Genomic DNA, 22,511 nt, shown 5'->3' with positions numbered 1-22,511 from the left:
TCATTCATAATACTGTCTACATACACTATAGAACATCACAGACATGGTGGATTCTTATAGTTTGTGTAAAATTAGTAAAAGTAATATAAAACCAGTCTACACACTCCTATTCTCATATGGTTTGTCCTGAGATTAGCCAGATCAAAAAAAGGAAAAGATAAGAAAATGTAAAATCCATGTCAGACGCCCAGTTGGTATACCTGTGTTTGATTGTCCCGCAAACTCACCCGACCTAAATAGAAATGCAAATAGGCCTATACAGAAACTGAATACAGAAACTTTCTTTAAATACAAAAAAAAAAAAATAGTTGTACTTAAAAATAATTTAATACTGTACTGTACCAAACATCGACATGACACTATTTATATGTAATAATACATACCATACATATGCATATTAGGAAGTTGAGTTAGGGCAAAAACGTTTTAATTAATAAAGTTGTTTAGTCATTAAAGTCATTTTAGTCGTTTAAAGTCATTATAATGCATGATTTAACAATAATATTTAGATAATAAAGTCAACACTAGTTGTGAGATTTCCAAAATAAAGTTTTGCTTTTGAACAATATTGATTTATTAATATTGTTATTTTAATCATGCAATATAAAGATCAAGTCATTTGCCAAGGAGGCATTTTTATTAACACTAGATTTACTAACCCTGTGCAAATGTGCCAGGCCTCACAGGTAATGGGTGGTTTGCACAACAAAAGTATCGAGCTGAAGAAGTTGGCTGTTTGCCAACATTAATGTGGTGTGATTTTTGAAAACACTGTTACAACAACAACAATATTATTATAAAATATAGATATTTGATTTAATTCACATCAGTCCGTCACATAAAACCTGCATGGCTCCGCTTCCGAAAATGCACGTGACTTAGGCAGATCCCAAAGAAGAAACTTGGTGTAAAATTTTGAACAAATAGACAAATATATAAGAACTGTGTCTATTTGTTCTGAATTTATTGTAGCTGTTTTCACATAATCACTAAGTTACATGTGTATATAGACTATACTATACTATACTATACATTGCAGACTTTGAATGATTATACATGTAATGTGCTCTGGCAGAGTTCTTCCGTGTGCCACCTGGTGGGAATTCTGTGTAGTACAACACTTGAATGAAAATTGCAAGGCGCGCACTCGCAGAATAGTCAGCGGGAAGAATTGCGTCATGTCGCAGAAAAAATCGCTCGTTTTTAAATGCCTCATCTGTACATAAAAAAAAAATTGGTTAAATGTCATTTAGACGAAGATCCCGTTTACTATCTGACAGTTTTATTTGTACAAAGAATGAACTGTTATATAGCTTATCTCCATTTGTATTTGTTTATTGTTATTGTTTAAAAATACATTTAAAGACATCAAACTTTAAATATAGAAATAACTGGAAAAATAGGCTTTGAGAATAGAACATTAGAATAACTTAAAAATACACTCTGTATGTTTCTGTGTTGTTTCTGTAAACACACTGTTGTGTTGCTCATGTTGGGTCAAATGAGCTGAGCATCTTTAGCTGCAGCCTCGAAGCGAGCATAGAATGTGTTCAGCTCGCCTGCCAACTTAAGGGGGTTACACGTGCACAACTTGTGAAGGGTGAGCCTTTCTCTGAAAAACCTTTTATTTGGGGTAAAGTGGCTGACTTCTTTCAGTAGAGCCTCTGTTTACTGAATAATCCTCGACTTTTCATGAACATGTAAGACCCATTGACACTTCTCAGGTGACACCACACACACACACACAGACAGAAAGCAGACCAAACATCATCAGCACGTCTCTTCCTCAAACAGCACAGCAATGAGCGTTTACTTACAACTGAACAGATTCATTTACATAAATCACTGATCAATAGCTCATGATACATAAATTTAAAAAATTTATTCATACCAATGTAACTGTACATGGAAATTTACAGACTTGTCACTGAACGATTTACCCTGACCATGCAGGAATATCATTTATAGTCTAAATAAAAATGCTTTTTTAAACATGGGCTATTGTTGTTTACTTACAATATTTTTTTATTTAATTTAAATAAGATGTTGAGCATCGTAAGCCTCCTCTTTAATTTTAACTGCATACATAAAGTTTTCCAGAGCGCACCGGCAGAAGTGGACTAATGTGTCGGGAAAAACAGCAAGGAGACTGAGTCTGACCATTTTAATAATTCATTGATAAATTAGTGATGCCTTTGGTTTCGACTGTGATGAAGGTAATCATGTCATCTTATCATCTCCACAGCAGTGGACGCGCCTGTAATTCACGTTTCATTCGACTTACATAATCTGAAATTTCTTTTCCATTAGTTTATATAAAAGCAGGCATTTTGCTTTCTATAAGTATATTTTTTTCACGTATGTGAGGTGGGTATACACAGAATTTCGGGGTCCTTTTTCTGATGCGCTCAAGTTCACTGAACCAGAATAGCGCACCCTGTTTACTTTCATTATTTTACAACATCATAAGGTTTTTTCATCATTGTGAGTGCACTTAAAAACCTATGTCTCTGCCGAGTCTCTGCATCTCGCTGCTCACCAGATACTCGTTCGCATACAAGCTCCATTTTCGCAGACAGATACCCATCTTCTTCAGACCTCGTTCCCGTACCAAAAGGTCACAACTTCTTCCAAGCTTCAGTATCTGTATAAGCGTCTCTTCGACGTCCTCGGTGGTTCTTATCTCATGCAGATAGGTCTCAGACACCCCACGCAGTTTTACCTCGATTGCTGGTGACAAACTGTTCGCTTCCATAAAGTGCAGAATGGACGGAATAAACCGATCAGTCCATAGTCTCTTCCGCACTTCTTCAGCACAACAAAGTTGTCGCAGATGAAGTCATCCGTAAAACCCCACAGACACTTGTGGTGTTTCTGACTAGGATGGTCTACAATGCAACCGTAGCAGGTCTCCTCTCGGTAGCGATACACGACTATAAACAGCAGCCTTGTCACCACAGTTTTTATCACGTCCAGATGAAAACGGGAAAGCCAGCCATCTGTCTCATCACCATCATGACGCAGCGTAACCGTCGCACACTCACAGCCCTACCAGTCGCACTGCTGACTTTCAGACATTGTTGAAGGCACCGAGGTTTGTGCTGAGTCACTCGCCATGACAACGCTGACATAAATTCGGAAAACGTGACGGATGAATCGAAGCTGTGAACTAAAGGGATTTAAACTAATTGCTTGAAGAAGAGGCGGAGCTAGAAGAGAGCGTGCCTCGTCACGAGCTGATCCCTCCAATCACGACTCTTGTAGAAAAGTCCTGTGATTCGCTCCCCAAAAACTTCGTGCATTCTAATCCAGGCGTCGATCGGCGTGTTCAGAGTCGGGTGAAAAACACCACACTCTGTGTTAAAACGCTCCACAGTCACTGATCCCTCTGGCTCGTTCTCACTGGTCAAGCCCCAGCTCATGCGATAAAACCATTTACCCGTAGCTGCTGCTTTTGTCTCCCATATTATTCTTATCAGTCTTTTCTTTGATTCGTTTTGCAGCACAGTCTTTGGTGTTGTTCTTGTTGTTGTTGTTTCATCGACACGAGTTTCTTCTTCTTCTTTAATTTCGTGCCAGAGATTTAAGTTCTTACTCTCACTCAATGGTAAGGCTCCTTTAATCTTCTTCTTTTCTTTAAGCAACTTAAAAATCGTCAAGCTCAACACACCCCAGTCGCTTGAGGTGATCGTTGTTTTTTCAACACGTGTTAAATGTTTCACCGTTCTCCAGTTGGTAGAAAGACATCCCCCCGTCTAAGTATTTAAACACAAATCCACACTTGCGCCCGTGATCCAGACTCATCTCCAGAATCCAGATCATCTCTTCCCGAAGCGATTCACGCGGTGGTCGCTGAGTTCGACGCAAATACATAACACGTTTCTTCTGAGCTGTAGTTGACTCAAACACAGCCGTCAAAGGCAGCTCCGAAATTTTACCCTCATAAGCATTTATTTTCACCGATAATAATGATAATAATACTAATAAAACAAAACATCTACAATCAACTTCATGCATCAACATAAAAAATGAAACAATGTCTAATGCATAAGCATCGTTTCACCCCCCTTTTATCGAAAACTCCATATCATAAAAAATCCTAAAGCTCATCCAAAGGTCAACTAAAAGATCATTAAAGGTAATAAAAAAGCAATAAAAGGAGCAATAAAACTGTCAAGATTCAGTTTGAAGAAAGGTTGTAAGGTACTATTTTTGGCTGTGAGGATGTGAGAATGGACATGAAGCACCTGGAACATTCCTTATAAATCCTGGTGAGTAAACAGCTAACACAAGTTACTGAAATAATGACTCTGTCTGCCTGCATACACAACGTTATAGGGTGTAAGTTACTTTTCTAAAACCTGTCACAGCGGAGCTCCATAGCTAACGATAGCTAGTAACAGGCCAGTCCTGGGGTACGCACGATTTTATGTGTACATCATGCGTACGCACAATTCTACTTATAGAATGCAATTCATTAATTTGTACGTACAGTATGCGTGAATTTAGAAGACATTTAGAAGAACTACTGACTGTGTGTAAGCAGAATCCCCTAGTAGTAAAGAATTGTAATCACATATAAACCCAGTGCCCTTATACTTTACCACTTAAATGTCAGTGTTGACAAATTGATTACTTAAATAATTAAATACAACAGGTGATTCTGAGTTATCTGGAACTGTAAATAATATAAAATCCACAATTTAAGAACTGTTTTTGGAAATGTATTGACTATAATGGCAAACCTTACGCTTCTTGAACATTTGCAACAAGCACTTTTTAGGTGCCCGCCTATGGGATGGCAGTGTAAGCTCATCAAAAGGAATATCGATCATTATCGTGTGAAGCATGGTACTGTTGGTCAATGATATTGAGTGTCCTGTGTTTATTTAGACTGTCATTGCTTCACTGAAAACCCTAATAAGTTAATTGGACTAATTTGATTGAGTAAACTCGTTGCCTCAATTTAATTGAGTAATGGAATCTTCCAAAACTTGCATATTTAAGTTTATTTAACTTGGCGGTTTTGTAGACTGTACTTAAATCATTTAGTTTAACAAACTTAGCACTTATTTAATGTACTTAAAAAATTGCGTTCACTTGGTATACATGTTTTTTAAGTGTACTTACATATTTAAGTTAACTCAACATGAAAATGTAACTTTAACCTGTTAAACAATGTTCTTATATTTGACTGCAAGCTTTGTGCACACCGAACTGAAATAAAACAATGAACAGCATTTTTAAGCTTAGATTTTTTTTATTGACAAAACGCCACAATTTTCCGCCGGAAAGAATGTTGGAGAGTACTTTATTAGACACACAGCATGTACAGCATGAGTAGTACATTCACACAGGAACCACCACCCAATTCAGCCTCAGCATGAACCGGAGCACGTTTCACACGTCAACCCTTGCCCACACACACAAACAGGGCCAAAGCCACTAACCCAAACACCCTTCCCCAACATGGTGAACACACCGACATCCCCGCAAAGCATGCTGGTTGTCAGCCGCCGCCCCGCCCACGCCACATTCACATTTGTGAAAATTGACCTTTTAAAAATGTTTTTTCCCCCAAAGGATTAATCATGATTTTGAGTTCACAACACTTAAAATCTTAAGTTTATGCATTTTGATGGTAAATAAGTTAAATGAACTTATATTTTTAAGTGATGGGTCCAAAATGCAAAATTTTAAGTAATGTTTAGTCAACATTACTTGATTGTATAAGTAAAGACAACATTAGGGTTTACAGTGTTCTTAAAGACCTGAGAAGGTCTGCACATACATTTGTATGGATCCCACAGTTTGGAAACTGAAGTGTGAAGGTGTGCAGTCCTTCAGATGTAAAATGTGACACATTAGATACTAATAAAAAAGTCTACTTTCCACATATTATATTCCACATATAATGTTTGTGGCAGAAGTATTGATTGTGAGACTGTTTACTAATCAATTCAGCTCATTGTTTATGATCTTGTTACATGTATTTTGCAAAGTAAATCAGATTGAGTTTGGACATCATGTCTTGTCAAATTTGGCAAATAAATGTTTAATTAATATGGTAATGTGTGTACTCAATTATGTACATCATTGTACTAAATAAAGTTATTCAGGTCTACTTAATTTTTTACTGACTCAATTCTTGAAGTATATTTTACACGATTTCACAACTTTTAGATTTATTTTAATGTTTTTAAGTGTAAAAATGTTTCATCAAAAAATGAGTACAGCACAGTTTTTATTTTTAAAGTGTACAATATTTTATGGGTTTCACATACACACCAGATTAAAGCATCCACTCTGTGTGAGGAAAAGTAGGAAAAATAGAAAACTGTAAAAAATAAAAATAAACATAAATAAATAAATTGCTTAAAATGTAATCATTAACAAGGCCAAATAATTATCTCATCTGTTTGTAGTAAAGAAAAAAAATTACATCTCCACATGGACTAAAGTGTGATGAAACAGTTAACAGGAGCATTCATAACCACTCTCGATTTTTTTTTTTCCTCCTCTCACACACTCTCTCTCCTACACACACCAGAAAGTTCTTGTCAAAGAAAACGAACCTTAGACTGTGTCTTTCTCTCTTTCTCTCAGTGTGTGACTTTAGGAAAATGGCAAAGTCCAGTATTTCAGTAGATCAGGATCAGTTCATCTGTCCAGTGTGTCTGGATCTCCTGAAGGATCCGGTGACTCTCCCCTGTGGTCACAGTTTCTGTAAGGTGTGTATTAATGGTCACTGGGATCAGGAGGATCAGAAGGGTGTCTACAGCTGTCCTCAGTGCAGAGACACTTTCACTCCAAGGCCTGTTCTACGCAGAAACAACATGCTGGCTGAAGTGGTGGAGAAACTGGAGAAGAAGACTGAAGTCCAAGCTGCTTCTCCTGCACACTGTCACACTGGACCTGGAGATGTGGAGTGTGATTCCTGCACTGGGAGAAAACACAAAGCCGTCAAGTCCTGTCTGACGTGTCTGGCTTCTTACTGTGAAACTCATATTACTCCTCACTATGAGTCTCCTGCATTTAAGACACATAAATTAACAGAAGCTTCATTAAAACTACAAGAAAAGATCTGCTCTGAACATGATGAAGTGCTAAAGATCTACTGCCGTACTGATCAAACCTGTATTTGCTCCTTGTGCATGTTGGATAAACATAAAGGTCATGACGCTGTAACAGTTTCAGCAGAAAGAGCTGAGAAACAGGTGAGAACTAGAAATTGTTAATATATACAGTATATATGAGCCTATATGGAAGCGTTGCCAGTGAGTTTCTGGATATGTCAGGTAAAAGTAAAGTTGTCCTTACTTTGATATATGCAAAATTTTACCACTATGGAACTATGAGAATAATTTTATATAATATTATAATAAAAAAAATTGCATTTCACTGCTTGATTTATTATAATCATATTGTATATTTTGTGCTAGAAAAACGATACATCATTCCATACTGGACAATCCTGAGTAAAAAAAAAAAAAATAGCAAAATCAACACATTTCTTCCTACTACAGTGTTTTTGTCCATTTTATGTTTCAGTCAGGTATCAACAATAATATGCAACATTAACGACCGCAGTTAGCAAAATCATTTACATTTGTCTCGGAGTAAAAGTGAATGTGTTTGAATAATGATGCATTAAGTGTCACGGTGGTTTGGGCTGTTAAGTGTGGGCTCAAGAACGGCAGGCATAGGCGCAGAGGGTTAATTTAACCAAAAAAAAAAGTCTTTTAATAACAAAATGAAACAAAACATGAACAAGAAACAAAACACACAAAGAAACTTAATCTGTAACTCAACCTCCAAACACAGGCTCTTTCAGACGTAATACACACACACACAATCTCTTTCAGACGTAATACACGAACACACACACACAAACAAGCTCTTTTAGACGTAATACACACACACACAAGCTCTTTCAGACGTAATACACACACACACACACACACACAAGCTCTTTCAGACGTACACACAAGCTCGCGCTCCTACGAGCGACACGCCCACGCGCGCACACTCGCGCTCCCACGAGCGACATGCACACGCGCGCTCCCACGAGCGACACACACACGCTTCGAGCTTACACAGACTGAGAGATTATAGTAAGGACAGGGGAGACGCTTAAGACTAACTGAATAGGACCTAAACAGAATAAAGAGCAACCTAAGAAATACACTTAAATAAACACAACATGGATAACATAACCTTACAGAGCCCACCCGGACCCGAACCGAACCAAACAAAAGAATGCCCACTAGACATCATTAACGCTCGACCCAGTTTCCCAGAACTAACAACTCTAAAAAAAGCTTCGTCATCACCTGACCGAGGTGCCTTCTGGGAAACTGGGTCTACCAACAAAACTACACAAACTAAAAATAATCGTGCACACAGTGCCCTCTAGGGGTGGTCGCTTACATTAAGTGACTCAGTGTTAATCAGGTCAAAATAATAGTCTTTTATACAAACCACATGTGGTCAAGTAATCATGGCTTTATGTCTCGACTCTTTAGTTAGATATAAACATGCAGAAAACGCATCAAATATGTGGACATTCAACAAGGCTGTGTTGTGGATTGATGATATAAATATACAGATACAGTACACAAAATATTCATTACATTGTTTTATCCTCAGAATGAGTTAAAGGAGGAGCAGATAAAATCCCAGCAGAGAATCCAGGAGAAGCAGAAGAAGGTGCAGGAGCTGAAACAGGCTGTGAACACTATAAAGGTGAGCAGTGAGCAGAGACAGAGCTGCTCCTAGAAACACACACAACATGGACAACATGGAGTCATTTAGAGTCGCAGTAAGAGAGGGAATGATAGATGAGCTTCAAATCTTAAATCCTGTGTGTGTGTGTGTGTGTGTGTGTGTTACAGCTGAGTGCACAGACAGCAGTGGAGGACAGTGAGATGATCTTTACTAAGCTGATCAGCTCCATGGAGAAAAAGCGCTCGGAGGTGACGGAGCTGATCAGAGCTCAGGAGAAGGCTGAACTGAGTCGAGCTGAACGACTCCTGGAGCAACTGGAGCAGGAGATTGCTGACCTTCAGAGAAGACTCACTGAGCTGGAGCAGCTTTCACACACACACAATCACATCCAGTTCCTCCAGGTAACACTCACTGTCTGATCTACACACACAGCTGTTCCTCACACACTCTCTAAAACACCTCCTGTTAATGGAACAGTGAATGTCCTCTGATGTCACAAGTGTGTTTTACATTTAATCTGCTTTCTGTAGGCTTTAGCTTCTGGACGTCAGTCTCCATTTCAGACATCCAGCATTAGTGTCCATCAACATCCCTCATTTGATGAAGTGAGATATTCTCTCACAGGTCTGAAGAAGAGACTCGAGGAATGCTGTGAGGAGGAATTCAACAAAATCCCTCCACATGGTAAGAGGAGCTGTTCCTGCTGGAAAAACACAATGATGGACGTGTTTACTCGATCTGTGAAGCCTTATTTCTTAGCAATGCTCCTGCTGACCTTCCTGCAGACAGTTTGAACTAAAATAATGATTTAAAATGAATAAACTGACTGTATCACTTTAAACTGTTTCCATCTTTTACAACCTACTTTCTTCTACATTTACATTTACATTTAGGCATTTGGCAGACGCTCTTATCCAGAGCGACTTACATTTTTTTTTTTTTAATCTCATTACACATCTGAGCAGTTGAGGGTTATGGGCCTTGCTCAAGGGCCCAACAGTGGCAACTTGGTGGTTGTGGGGTTTGAACCTGGGATCTTGTGAACCGTAGTCCAATGCCTTAACCACTGAGCTACCCCTGGCAACCTTCTTTCTTCTTTGTCTTTCGGCTGTTCCCTATGGAAGCAGTTGATTCGCTGGTTACCACAGCGAATCAACTGCTTCCATCTAACTCTATTCTCTGCATCCTCTTCTCTCACACCAACTAACTTTATGTACTCTCTCACCCCATCCATAAATCTTCTCTTTGGTCTTCCTCTAGGCCTACTGCCTGGCTGTTCAAACCTCAGCATCCTTCTACCGATATATTCACAATCTTTCCTCCAAACCACCTCAATTTGGCCTCTCTAACTTTATCTCCAAAACATCTAACATGAGTTGTCCCTCTGATGAACTCATTTTTGATCCTATCCATCCTTGTCACTGCCAAAGAGAACCTCAACATCTCCAGCTCTGCTACCTCTAGCTCTGCCTCCTGTCTTTTCTTCAGTGCCACCGTCTCTAAGCCTTGGAGCATTGCTGGTTTCACCACTCTCCTGTACACCTTTCTTTTCATTCTCGCTGATACTCCTTTATCACACAACACACCTGAAACTTTTCTCCACCCATTCCAACCTGCCTGTACCCGCCTCTTCACCTCCTTTCCACACTCTCCATTGGTTTGGACTGTTGACCCTAGGTACTTAGAGTCCTGCACCTTCTCTGCTCCCTATAGTCTCACCGTTCCACTTGGGTCCCTCTCATTCATACACATGTATTCTGTCTTGCCATGGCTAACCTTCTGTTTTCTGAGCATACCTCCACCTCTCCAAATTTTCCCCTACCTGTTCCCTGCCTTTGCTACAAAGCACAATGCCATCTGCAAACATCATTGTACATGGAGACTCCTGTCTAACCTCATCTGTCATCCTGTGCATCACCAGAGCAAACAAGAAGGGGATAGAGCCGATCCTTGATGCAGACCCACCTCCACCTTTAACTCTTCTGTCACACCTACAACACATCTCACTACTGTCTTACAGCTCTCATACATGTCCTGTACCACTCTAACATACTTCTCTGCCACTCCAGACTTCCTCATACAATACCACAGCTCCTCCCTCGGCACCTTGTCGTACGCTTTCTCTAAATCTACAAAGATTTAGAGAGGTAGCCAGAGGTAGCTCAGTGGATAAGGCATTGGACTACAGTTCGGAAGAGCCCAGGTTCAAACCCCACAACCACCAAGTTGCCACTGTCGGGCCCTTGAGCAAGGCCCTTAACCCTCAACTGCTCAGATGTGTAATGAGATAAAAAAAAATGTAAGTCGCTCTGGATAAGAGCGTCTGCCAAATGCCTAAATGTAAATGTACAAAGACACAATGCAACTCTTTATTATCTTCTCTGTACTTCTCCACCAGCATCCTCAAAGCAAATACTGCATCTGATGTACTCTTTCTAGGCATGAAACCATATTGCAGATCACAAATGCTCACCTCTACCCTTAACATAGCTTCCACTACTCTTTTCCACAGCTTCATAGTCTGGCTCATTAGCTTTATGCCTCTGTAATTGCCACAGCCCTGCACATCTCCCTTGTTTTTAAAAATCGGCACCAATGCACTTCTGCTCCATACCTCTGGAATCCTCCTTCACTCTCCAAGATCTTGTTAAACAAACTAGTCAGAAACTCTACTGCCACCTCTCCATCTTTTACAACCTGATGATGCTTTTCGTCTTCATTTCTGTTTTTCTCTCCACAGCTGCAGCAGTTCAGATCTTTTCACTACAAGAGCCACAGAGCAGAGAAGAGTTTCTGAAATGTACACACACACACACACACACACACACACACACAGGTTTATTAGGTCTATAGAGTACCGTTTTCTTTAAAAGCAGCTTAGAAAATATTAAATACAGACAAGTAATTTGCAGAATGTTGTGTGATTTAAAATGTAAATGTATTTATTATTAGTTTTTGTGTGTGTGTGTGTGTGTTTGATAGAGAGAGAGAGAGAGAGAGAGAGAAGAGAAGATTTCCTGAAATGTATATTACACACATAAAAAATATGGATAATAATAATAATAATAATAAACTACTATATCTTCCATTAGCAGACTAGAAAACACTAAATGCGGACGTAAGTTTTTTATTTCTTTAGATTAAAATTTTGATTTTACATTGAGCCATTTCTTCCTCAGATATCAGCGCACACAGACAGCTGTCTTACTCTTCACATAAATATACAGTTTTCTGTGAATTAAACCCAACATGTTCACATTGTTCAGTTTTTTTTCTCTTTTATTTTAGATTTCTGTTATCTGACTCTGGATCCCAACACGGCACATCGTGACCTCATTCTGTCTGAGAAGAACAGAGCGGTTAGAGACAGTGGGAGAGAGCAGCAGTACTCTGATCATCCAGAGAGATTTAATTACTGGCTTCAGGTGTTGAGTAAGGAGAGTGTGTGTGGACGCTGTTACTGGGAGGTGGAGTGGAGCGGTGCTTGTGTGTCCATATCAGTCTCATATAAAGACATCAGCAGAAAAGGACTGGGTAATGAGTGTGGGTTTGGACACAACAATCAGTCATGGAGTCTGCGGTATTCTTCTTCCTCTTCCTCTCTCTCTTTCTGTCACAACAACATTGAAACTGATCTTAGAGCTCCATCATCCTCCAGAATAGGAGTGTATGTGGATCACATTGCAGGAACTCTGTCCTTCTACAGCGTCTCTGACACGATGAAGCTCCTCCACAGAGTCCACACCACATTTACCCAGCCTCTGTACGCTGGGTTTAGACCCTACTGTACTGTGAGATTGTGTGATCCATAATAAAGTGTGTAGAGTTTTGTGTAAAATTCCTGCACATTGTCACATTGTTGCTCAGTCATCTGTCTCACTAACACACAATCCAGCTGCACAAACAGCTCAGTAATTTAACACAGAGACAATTAAAGAGTAAATATTAACACTGAATATAGTTTAATAAAAATAAACAGATGTATTATTAAATGTATTAAATGTATTATTATAAAGTTGTATCTGTGTGAAGAGCCGTGGTGAGATTCGGCACATCAGACGTCACTTTAGAATAACTTTATATTTACATTAATAAAAGTAGATCCAGCTGCACAAACAGCTCAGTAATTTAACACAGCAACAATATTGTTGCTGCACCCACACACAGCTGCAAAGTATTATGGCAAAGACTTTTTTCTAAATCTGTTTAAAAAAAAAAAAACAAGTTTGAAAAAATATCAAGTAAATTTTTGTAATGCAGTAATTTTTTAAATCTTCTTAAAAAATATATTTATACTGTATGTATGTAACACCCCTGTAAACACAGGCTTGTATTATTATGAGTAATATTTATGTGTCATGAATGTAACTAAGAAATTGATTTAAAAAATCCGTAATAAATCAATATCTGTGGTTTAGTACTCACAAAGATCAGCTGTTATAAATTCCAATATTAATGTCATTAAACATCATACAGTCAGTACAGCAATCATGAGATAGTAATATGTGTTTTAAGTAGCTGATTGAGAGAAAATATTAAAACAAACACTCTTTAAGGTTAAACTTTAATACGTGTTTAAGACACTTTTACAGTGATGTCAGTTCATTTCAAGTCGCTGTGAGGAGAAATGAATAAATGCCGTCCAGCACCTCTCTACTTCTGCTCTCAAAATCTGCTGTAAAGATTGCAGTATGGGAATATACTGATATGTTCGGTTTTCTTTAAAATCAAGAATGTATTCAATTGGCTCAACATGAAAATGATCTTTGTAATACTTCTTGTGCAGGTAATCAGAGCTAAGGAGACGCAATTCCTCTAAAAATTCATTGGCTACAGTAGCTGGCACATGACTAACAGGCTCTAATTGTAACAACGCTGCAGCAAAATTATTCTCAATTATTTTTGACGAGTCTAATTCTACAAAATCACTGCTGTGATGAACACTGACTGTTTCATCTACACTACATGTAATGTCATTCTCCAAAACGTGCTCTTGCAAGTCATCAAAATCCCTTGCAGTTTTAACGATGCCAGGCATGAACTCTTTGCCTGAAAGTGAATTATGCTTTCTGTTCTTGTGAGACTGAAAAGTTGCATATATATTTGTCTCAAAACTACAACCAATAAATACACACTGGACTGTCTCATTACTCCGTAATTGTGCGAAGAAACCCTGTTTGTAATTGTTAGTGTGTAACAGGCAGTGAAGAAACCCTGCCACACACATCTTTGTGCAGCTAATTTGCACAAACTCTAAAAGTAAAACTAAGGTCGCTACAAAAAGCGCACCGAGAGAAGAGCAAGCAGGTTCCTTGTTCCTTCTTTTATAAGAGGCCTCAATAGTGACTCTGCCTGTGCGTGTTCTACTTTCAAATTCATCCATGTGTGTAAATCTCCCCGGTACCGAGCTAAGAGTAGCTAACTAACATCTCAGAGAGAGTGGCTAAATGCGTTGCATGGGAGAATGCTAATCTTGATCAAGTAAAATGTGTGGTTAAAAGCCAAGGTGTGTTTGTGTGTTTAATGTCATGGTATGCTTTGTCTGACAAAGGGCTTTGATCCGCTGAGATCTCAGCAACGTTGTTGTGTAAAGTTTAGTAACTACTAATTTGTGTCGAGGTCATTTAGCTATAAAGAGCTAACTAGTGTTTTTCAGGTTGTTTAGTGTTAAATGCAGCATTGTTTCACTGACAACCCATAACTGTATTAAACTCACACACTCACTTAAGTGGTGTACGTAACCATAGCGACAGCTGCGACACGGAAACCCTAATCAATCTCTTCTGGGATAACATTTAAGTGCGCAAGTGCAGTCTTAAAAGTTAAAGTTTTAATCTAAAACTTGAATTCAATTTCATAAATTATTACATTTTCGGCATTCATCGTACAGATACTGGTGGATTAACTTAACTGTAACTCCTTGTATGATTTTGATGATCAACATCTTTCAAAATTGATCATCAACCATCATTACTTTGGAATTTTAGGGTTAAACTCATTAAGTAATAAATTAGAGTTAGGTCCATAATTCAATGATAGGGGATAAGTTAATACTTACCAATTTTAGTGCTAATTAAAGCTCAATAATTGGCTATGAATCCTAATTTAAAATTCAAGTTTAAAAGTTTTTTCCTTATCCACTAGGTCTTACTTTTTCTCACTCAGTTTTAACTAACTTTGTCAACCCTTAAGTGTCCTAACACTAGGAGAAAACCCTACACTCTCCTCTTTTTCACAGTTTCCCCTTCTGGCTTGACTACTGCTGCTATTCTAGAAAGTCTATTACCTGTGAAAGTCACAAAAGCAGAGACCTGTAGAAACGTAACGTATTGATGAAACGTGAATTCTTAGATTCAAAGGTGTCCGACTCTCACTGTACCTTCCCTTTTTATGCTGGGATGTAATGTATTTTTTTTTTTGTTTGAAGAAAAGGAAATTTTCGCTGTAGGGGAGAATTTAATAAAAGTCACCCTACAAAACTGTAACTAATTTGCCCTAATGTTGAGAAAACAAAAAAACACGAGCAGTATTGTCCAAATTTCAATGACTTTAAATACTGGGCCAAAGAAAATACCACTATTGACTGCTGTAATAAATATCAGGAGTTTTACTTTATAAGTGGCAATTTGATAAGACAGAAATGTCTACTTACAGAATGAATAAGGTAATATTTTGCTGATATACAAACACACAAAGGGCCAACATTGGTTAATTTAGCTGATAGTCACTCCATTTACATTCTAAGCCAAATCTCAAGGAAGAAAAAAAAAAAGGTCTAAACCAGGTGTGTTAAACTACAGCCTGTGGGCCAACTCCAGCCTTTGATCCGTTTTTAATTGGCCCTCAGCAAATTCCAAAAATATACCAGAATATGGCCCACACATGAAACTCTGTGATATTACATTTCTTGGTTTTAACTCTGAGCTACAGTGTTGATCGAGGCAGGTCCTCTACAAAACAAAATTAAGGAAAAAAATGTTTTGCCACAGCGCACTAAAAATGACAACACCAAAGAAACGCAAAATAGCAAGTCAGTGCAGAAAATTTCAGACGTGGGAAAATGAATATTTCTTTATGGAAGTCAAGGGGAAGTGTGTGTGTGTGTGTGTGTGTGTGTGTGTGTGTATGTGTGTTTGATTTGTAATGAGAGTGTCGCAGTGATGAAGGAGTACAATCTAAGTCGACACTAAAAAAACAGACATTAGACTACATATACTATACTTATGTGGAACGAGAACAGAAGGTTCTCAGAGAGGATGAGAGGTTCTCAAGCAGATGACAACTATCTTGCTCATTTCCCAATAGTATTTTTCCTGTGCCAAAAAAACTCAAGAAAATGCCACAATATCCACTGTGTGGTGGCTCAACTCATTGACCAGCATGGGAAGGCTTTTCAGATGGTGAATTCGTAAAACAGTGCCTCACTAAAGTCGCAGTAATAATGTGCCCCAAAAAAAGTCAAGAATTCGACAGTGTTAGCCCATCAAGAAACGCAGTTGCGCGGCGAATCTAAGACTTGTCAGCCAACATAAAACATCAACTGTCAGACAAAACATGTGCTTTTGATTTCTACTCCATTGCATGTGATGGGAGCACAGACGCCACAGATAACGCACAGTTATTAATTTTTTTTGCGGGGAGTTGACAATAACTTATAAATAAGTTATTAACGGGTAAAGAAATTTAATCTGTGTCAAATGCAATTGACAAGATAGGACTTAAATGGGACAAGTTGTGTGGGGTTACAACGGATGGAGCTCCAGCTTCGGCAGGCGATCGCAAAGGAATGGCCTCTATGGTGTGCGTCAAGATGCAGAAGAGCGAGGTTAAAATGCAGTGCATTAGCTTAGCGATGCGATGAACCAGGGGTTCAGGCATTGGACTACGGTTCAGCAGATCCCAGGTTCAAACCCCACAACCACCAAGTTGCCACTGTTGGGCCCTTGAGCAACCTTAACTTCTCAGATGTGTAATGAGATAAAAAAAAAAGTAAGTCGCTCTGGATAAGAGCGTCTGCCAAATGCCTAAATGTAACACTGTTGTAAAAACGGTAAACATAAATTGAGCACGAGCACTCTAGACAGAAAATTTCCACAGAGAATTTCAAACTTTCTTAACTGATTTTGATCCTGAATATAAGGACCTGCTCTACCATTCAGAAGTGCGGTGGCTGAGTCGCGGCTCCGTGCTTCTGCGATTTTATTCTGCAAAAAGAATGATGAGTCTGTTCGGCTCAACATACATATATGAACAAACGTTTTCTCTGATGATGCTGAACAAAGGCAGATTAAGAAACCTGCCAGCAATCCTGCAGGCCAAAGCGCAACTTTATTGTTCCCACTGAGCGCAACCATGTTCCCTCAAGTTCAAAATATATTACACGTTCCATGCGTTATTAAGCCCCATTATTTAATAAAATGTAATCATTTTATGTTGATTTATGTTTTTAAAAACAAATATTAGTTGATCTGTTAACAATTCAAACATATTTGCATAATAATCTTGAAATATAGTATATAATTTATTTTATATGCCCACCCAGGTCTGTTAAGGAATCAAGTGCAGCTGTTTTGAAAATAAACTGATAACCTTTTTTCTTCAAACTGATAACCATTTTTCTTCTTGCAGTGTTGTAGTCTGATTGATTTAGTTTACTTAAATAAACCAGGTGAGACAATACGTACTTCACCTGAACTGAGTGGCTTGGCTGTTTGCGTACTTTACTGCATATGGCCTTGGTAAAAAAAGTTTGCACACCCCTGGTCTAAACGTTAGCTAGACTGAAAAGAGTAACGAAAAGTGCACTCTGATTTAACATGAACTTCTGGTGTTTCTTATATAATCGATAGGTCAAGTCAGTGATGTACAGTACCCCGGGTATATTTCATTTATTATTATTCCTTTATTTTACCAGGAAAAAAATCCCATTTTGATCCAAATCTCTTCTACCAGGGAGTCCTGGTCAAAATGGCAGCATAAGTTCTACATAAAACACTTTAAAAAAGATACATAAAACCCACAACACACACACACATCCACAAAACTATGCAAAACATATTTATATTTAATATTTAAAGAGGGAAGTACTTCTAATGACAAATTGTTCTGCATTTCATTTCATAACCTTCTTCTTCTTTGTCTTTCGGCTGTTTCCTTTTAGGGGTCACCACAGCAAATCATCCACCTCCATCTAACCCTATCCTCTGCATCCTCTTCTCTCACACCAACTAACTTCATGTCCTCTCTCACTGCATCCATAAATTTCCTCTTTGGTCTTCCTCTAGACCTCCTGCCTGGCAGTTCAAACCTCAGCATCCTTCTACCGATATATTTACCATCTCTCCTCTGAACATGTCCAAACCACCTCATCTGGCCTCTCTGACTTTATCTCCAAAATATTTAATATGGGTTGTCCCTCTAATGAACATATTCTTGATCCTATCCATCCTTGTTGCTCCCAAGGAGAACCTCAACATCTTCAGCTCTGCTACCTCCAACTCTCCCTCCTATCCTTTCTTCAGTGCCACTGTCTCTAAGCCATAGAGCATCGCTGGTCTCACCTGCCTGTACCCGCCTCTTCACTTCCTTTCCACACTCTCCGTTGCTCTGGACTGTTGACCCTAAGTACTTAAAGTCCTGCACCTTCTTTACCTCTGCTCCCTGTATCCTCACTGTTCCTCTTGGGTCCCTCTCATTTACACACTTGTATTCCGTCTTACTGCGGCTAACCTTCATTCCTCTGCTTTCCAGAGCATACCTCCACCTCTCCAAATTTTCCTCCACCTGTTCCCTGCTCTCGCTACAAAGCACAAACTTTGATGCAAACATCATTGTCAATGGAGACTCTAACCTCATCTGTCATCCTGTCCATCACTAAAACAAACAAAAAGGGGCTTAGAGCCGATCCTTGAGGCAGACCCACCTCCACTTTGAACTCTTCTTTCACACCTACAGCACATCTCACCATTGTCTTACAGCTCTCATACATGTCCTGTACCACTCTAACATACTTCTCTGCCACTCCAGACTTCCTCAGACAACACCACAGCTCCTCTCTCAGCACCCTGTTGTACGCCTTCTCTAAATCTACAAAGACACAATGCAACTCTTTATTACCTTCTCTGTACTTCTCCACCAGCATCCTTAAAGCAAATACTGCATCTGATGTACTCTTTCTAGGCATGAAACCATATTGCTGTTGATAAATGCTCACCTCTGTCCTTAACCTAGCTTCCACTACTCCTTCTCACAGTTTCATTGTATGGCTCATTAGCTTTATGCCTCTGTAATTGCCACAGCTCTGCACATCTCCCTTGTTCTTAAAAAACGGCACCAATACGCTTCTTCTCCATTCTTCTGGAATCATCTCTCTCTCCAAGATCTTGTTAAACAAACTAGTTAAAAACTCTACTGCCACCTCTCCTAAGCACTTCCATACCTTCACAGGTATGTCATCAGGACCAACAACCTTTCCACTCTTCCACATCCTCTTCAACGCCCTTTTCACCTCACTTTTACTAATATTTGCTACTTCCTGCTCCACAACAGTCTCCTCTTTTACTCTTTTTGCTCTTTCATTTTCATAATTTATTAACTCTTTGAAGTACTACTTCCATCTTTCCATTACCCTCCTGGCATATGTCAGTACATTTTCATTTCTATCTTTAATCACTATAACTTGCTGCACATCCTTCCCATCCTCACCAACCTGTACAGATCCACCTCACCCTGCTTACTATGCAATCTAGCATACAAGTCCTCATATGATTTTTGTTTGGCCTTTGCCATCTCTACCTTCACCTTATGCTGAATCTCTCTGTACATCTGTCTACTCTCTTCAGTCCTCTCAGAGTCCCACTTCTTTTTAGCTAGCCTCTTTCCCTGTATACACTCCTGGACTTCCTCATTCCACCACCAAGTCTCCTTGTCCACTTTCCCCTTACCTGCAGATACACCAAGTACTTTCCTACCTGTCTCCCTGATCACATTGGCTGTAGTTGTCCAGTCAACTGAAAGCACCTCCTAAAAACCCATAGCCTGTCTCAACTCCACCCTGAAGACTACACAACATTGTCCCTTTCTCAGCTTCCACCACTTTGTCCTCTTCTCTGTCTTTGTCCTCTTCACCTTCCTCACAACCAGGGTTATTTTACACACCACCATTTTGTGTTGTCTGGCTAAACTCTCCCTAATAACACTTTGCAGTCAGTAATCTCTTTCAGATTACAACGTCAACACAAGATGTAGTCTACCAGAGTGCTTCTGCCTCCAATCTTATATTTTCACCCTATGCCTCTTCTGGAAATATATATATAATTTGATCAAGTGCTTCGGGCTTTTTAGAATAAAAAATAAGCATGTTTTTAGGTGTTTGTGTGCAGCATTAAATAATTATTTCATCCATTATTTGACCAGGGCTTGAAATTATAGCTGGAATGTGATTGTGGATTTATGACTGAAATTCTTCAGTCATATGTGAATTTATGACCGACTTCGCTGAGCGGAAACCTGCGGCTCGTACTTTCACTTTACAAAAGGCAGCATTTTTATCAAAAGGCTGATAACTGCGTGTTGTACAGTATATACAACGCGACAGCGCGCTTAGTTACTTTCATCCCTTTTCTCACCTTTGATGTAGGTGTGAAGTTATATAAACCGGTTTCGCTGATGGGGAATTGAGGCGTTTAAAACGATTTAACAAGGCCGAGCAGACATCTCTGCCTAAAATGTATTTCGCCAGCTATAGAATAAATGGAAATAAAATGTTTAATGGTACCAATCAAATTAGACTTCATAATTATTTTGAGTGTAGTTCACAAATTTACTAAATATATTATGTTATACAGTTTGTTTTTGTATGTGAATATAGTATACAGTGGAACCTCGGATTACCTCAGAGTGTTACGCAAGACGAGCAAAGATTTTCAATAAAATTTAACTTAAAAAACGAGCATTGTCTTGGTTTACGAGCACCAGGTATTAGTTTCACGCATGCGCTTCTTGTTTTGACGCCGAGCATCACGTGATCACAACTGAGCCAACGGTTTTTCTCTCTCTTGCGCTGTGGAATCGTCTCCCCTGCTGGGTCTTAGTGCTCGTCTCTTACTGGTATAATCAACATTCAATTCAATTCAATTCAATTTTATTTGTATAGCGCTTTTAACAATTTACATCATCACAAAGCAGTTTTACACAATCAAAAGAATTAAGTTTGTATGAAATGTGAATGTGTATGAATTTAAAATTATATGATTGTCCCTGATGAGCAAGCCTAGGACGACGGCGACAGTGGCAAGGAAAAACTCCCTGAGATGGTAATAGGAAGAAACCTTGAGAGGAACCAGACTCAACAGGGAACCCATCCTCATCTGGGTGAAAACAGATAGCAGGGATTGATGTGCATAATAATATGCGAGACTGGAAGCCACCTGCAGAAGTTCTCTGACGACTCTGTGGTTGTTGGGTGTGTAAAGGAGGGTAACACCTCTGAGTACCAGTCTGTGGTGGATGACTTTGTTTCCTGGTGTGAACTTAACCACCTACAACTGAACATCAGGAAAACAAAGGAGATGGTTGTAGACTTTAGGAGAAGCAAGACCCCTGTGACTCCTATATCTGTAAAGGAGGAGATAGTGGACATGTTCTCTGAATACAAATATCTCGGAGTCCATCTGGACAACAAACTTGACTGATCACTTAACACAATGGCACTTTACAAAAAAGGACAGGGTCGGTTGTACTTTCTTCGAAGGCTCAGGTCTTTTAACGTCTGTAACACTATTCTGCGGATTTTCTATGAAACCGTTGTGGCGAGTGACATTTTTTTATGCTGTGGTCTGTTGGGGTGGTAACATTAAGGTGTCTGATAAGAACAAACCGGACAAGTCAATTAAAAAGGCCGGATCTGTGCTAGGCATGGAGCTCTGTGGATGTAGTAGCGAAGAGGAGGATTCTATCCAAAGTACAATCCATTTTGAACAATCCTTCTCACCCGCTTTACAGTGTCTTCGCTGAACAGAGGAGCAGTTTCAGCCAGAGACTGATTACTATCAAGTGTTCCACAGAGCGCCACAGAAGATCCTTTCTCCCAACGGCCATAAAAATTTACAACTCTTCTCTGTAACTCATGCACACATGTATGTGGATTTTTCACTAACTGTTACACAACAGGACATTATTACTTACCATATTAATAATATGATTACTGCAATACTACTTCCCGTTTAAGAGGAGATGTGTAAGTTTAAAGTCCAGTTTGTTCCTGGAGGCTCAGGTAGACTGTGAGAAATTCCAGTCCTGAACTATTAAGCGACTGAAGTCACAGGTCCTCAGAGAACAGCTGTCTGCATCAGTCGAGGACAGGACCACCTTCATGGAAAAGTGGAACCAACCCCAGTCACCACACGCATTCCAGGCAGACCACACAGGGGCATCCATGTGATGAGATCTCCAACCAGAAGCAGGACTCCAGGATGAGTTGAAGAGGTCCAGCGGGCAAAGGGGGTCTGGATCACTTGCAGTTCAGGAGCAACATGTAAAGTTTGACAGAGAGATAAGTAGAGGAAAAAGGAGAGAGGGAGAGAGAGAGGAGAAAGCAGAAAAGGAGAGAGCAAAGAGATGGAGAAATAACAGTTAGGTATGGTCACAGTCGAACAATGTAAAAAGTGAATGTATATTTAGTGCAGAGTGCAAGCAGAGACTCCAGCAGGACTAACTATGACAGCATAACTAAAAAGGGAGAGCCAGAAGGAAACACAAACATAAGGGCTTCCAGAGATGTAAGG

The 22,511-nt window shown here is 39.3% G+C and overlaps 1 protein-coding gene across 2 annotated transcripts; it reads left to right on the top strand.

Annotated features, from left to right (window-relative positions):
• The first annotated feature begins 6,552 nt into the window (after window positions 1-6,552).
• On the top strand, window positions 6,553-12,981 carry LOC128506316 (E3 ubiquitin-protein ligase TRIM16-like). Of its 2 annotated transcripts, none has more exons than XM_053476725.1 (6): window positions 6,553-7,217; window positions 8,650-8,745; window positions 8,895-9,128; window positions 9,258-9,411; window positions 11,468-11,527; window positions 12,016-12,981. In XM_053476725.1, the coding sequence occupies exons 1-6, from the start codon at window positions 6,624-6,626 to the stop codon at window positions 12,537-12,539; spliced, it is 1,662 nt and encodes a 553-aa protein (XP_053332700.1). In that variant the 5' UTR covers window positions 6,553-6,623; the 3' UTR covers window positions 12,540-12,981. The 2 variants fall into 2 exon arrangements, with proteins under 2 accessions (XP_053332700.1, XP_053332709.1); XM_053476734.1 differs by having other exon boundaries at window positions 9,258-9,426; window positions 11,441-11,527.
• The last annotated feature ends 9,530 nt before the right edge of the window (window positions 12,982-22,511 follow it).

Source organism: Clarias gariepinus, chromosome 2 (assembly GCF_024256425.1).
Source record: "Clarias gariepinus isolate MV-2021 ecotype Netherlands chromosome 2, CGAR_prim_01v2, whole genome shotgun sequence".
Lineage (NCBI taxonomy): Eukaryota > Metazoa > Chordata > Actinopteri > Siluriformes > Clariidae > Clarias > Clarias gariepinus.
This window is presented reverse-complemented; position numbering and strand designations above follow the sequence as displayed.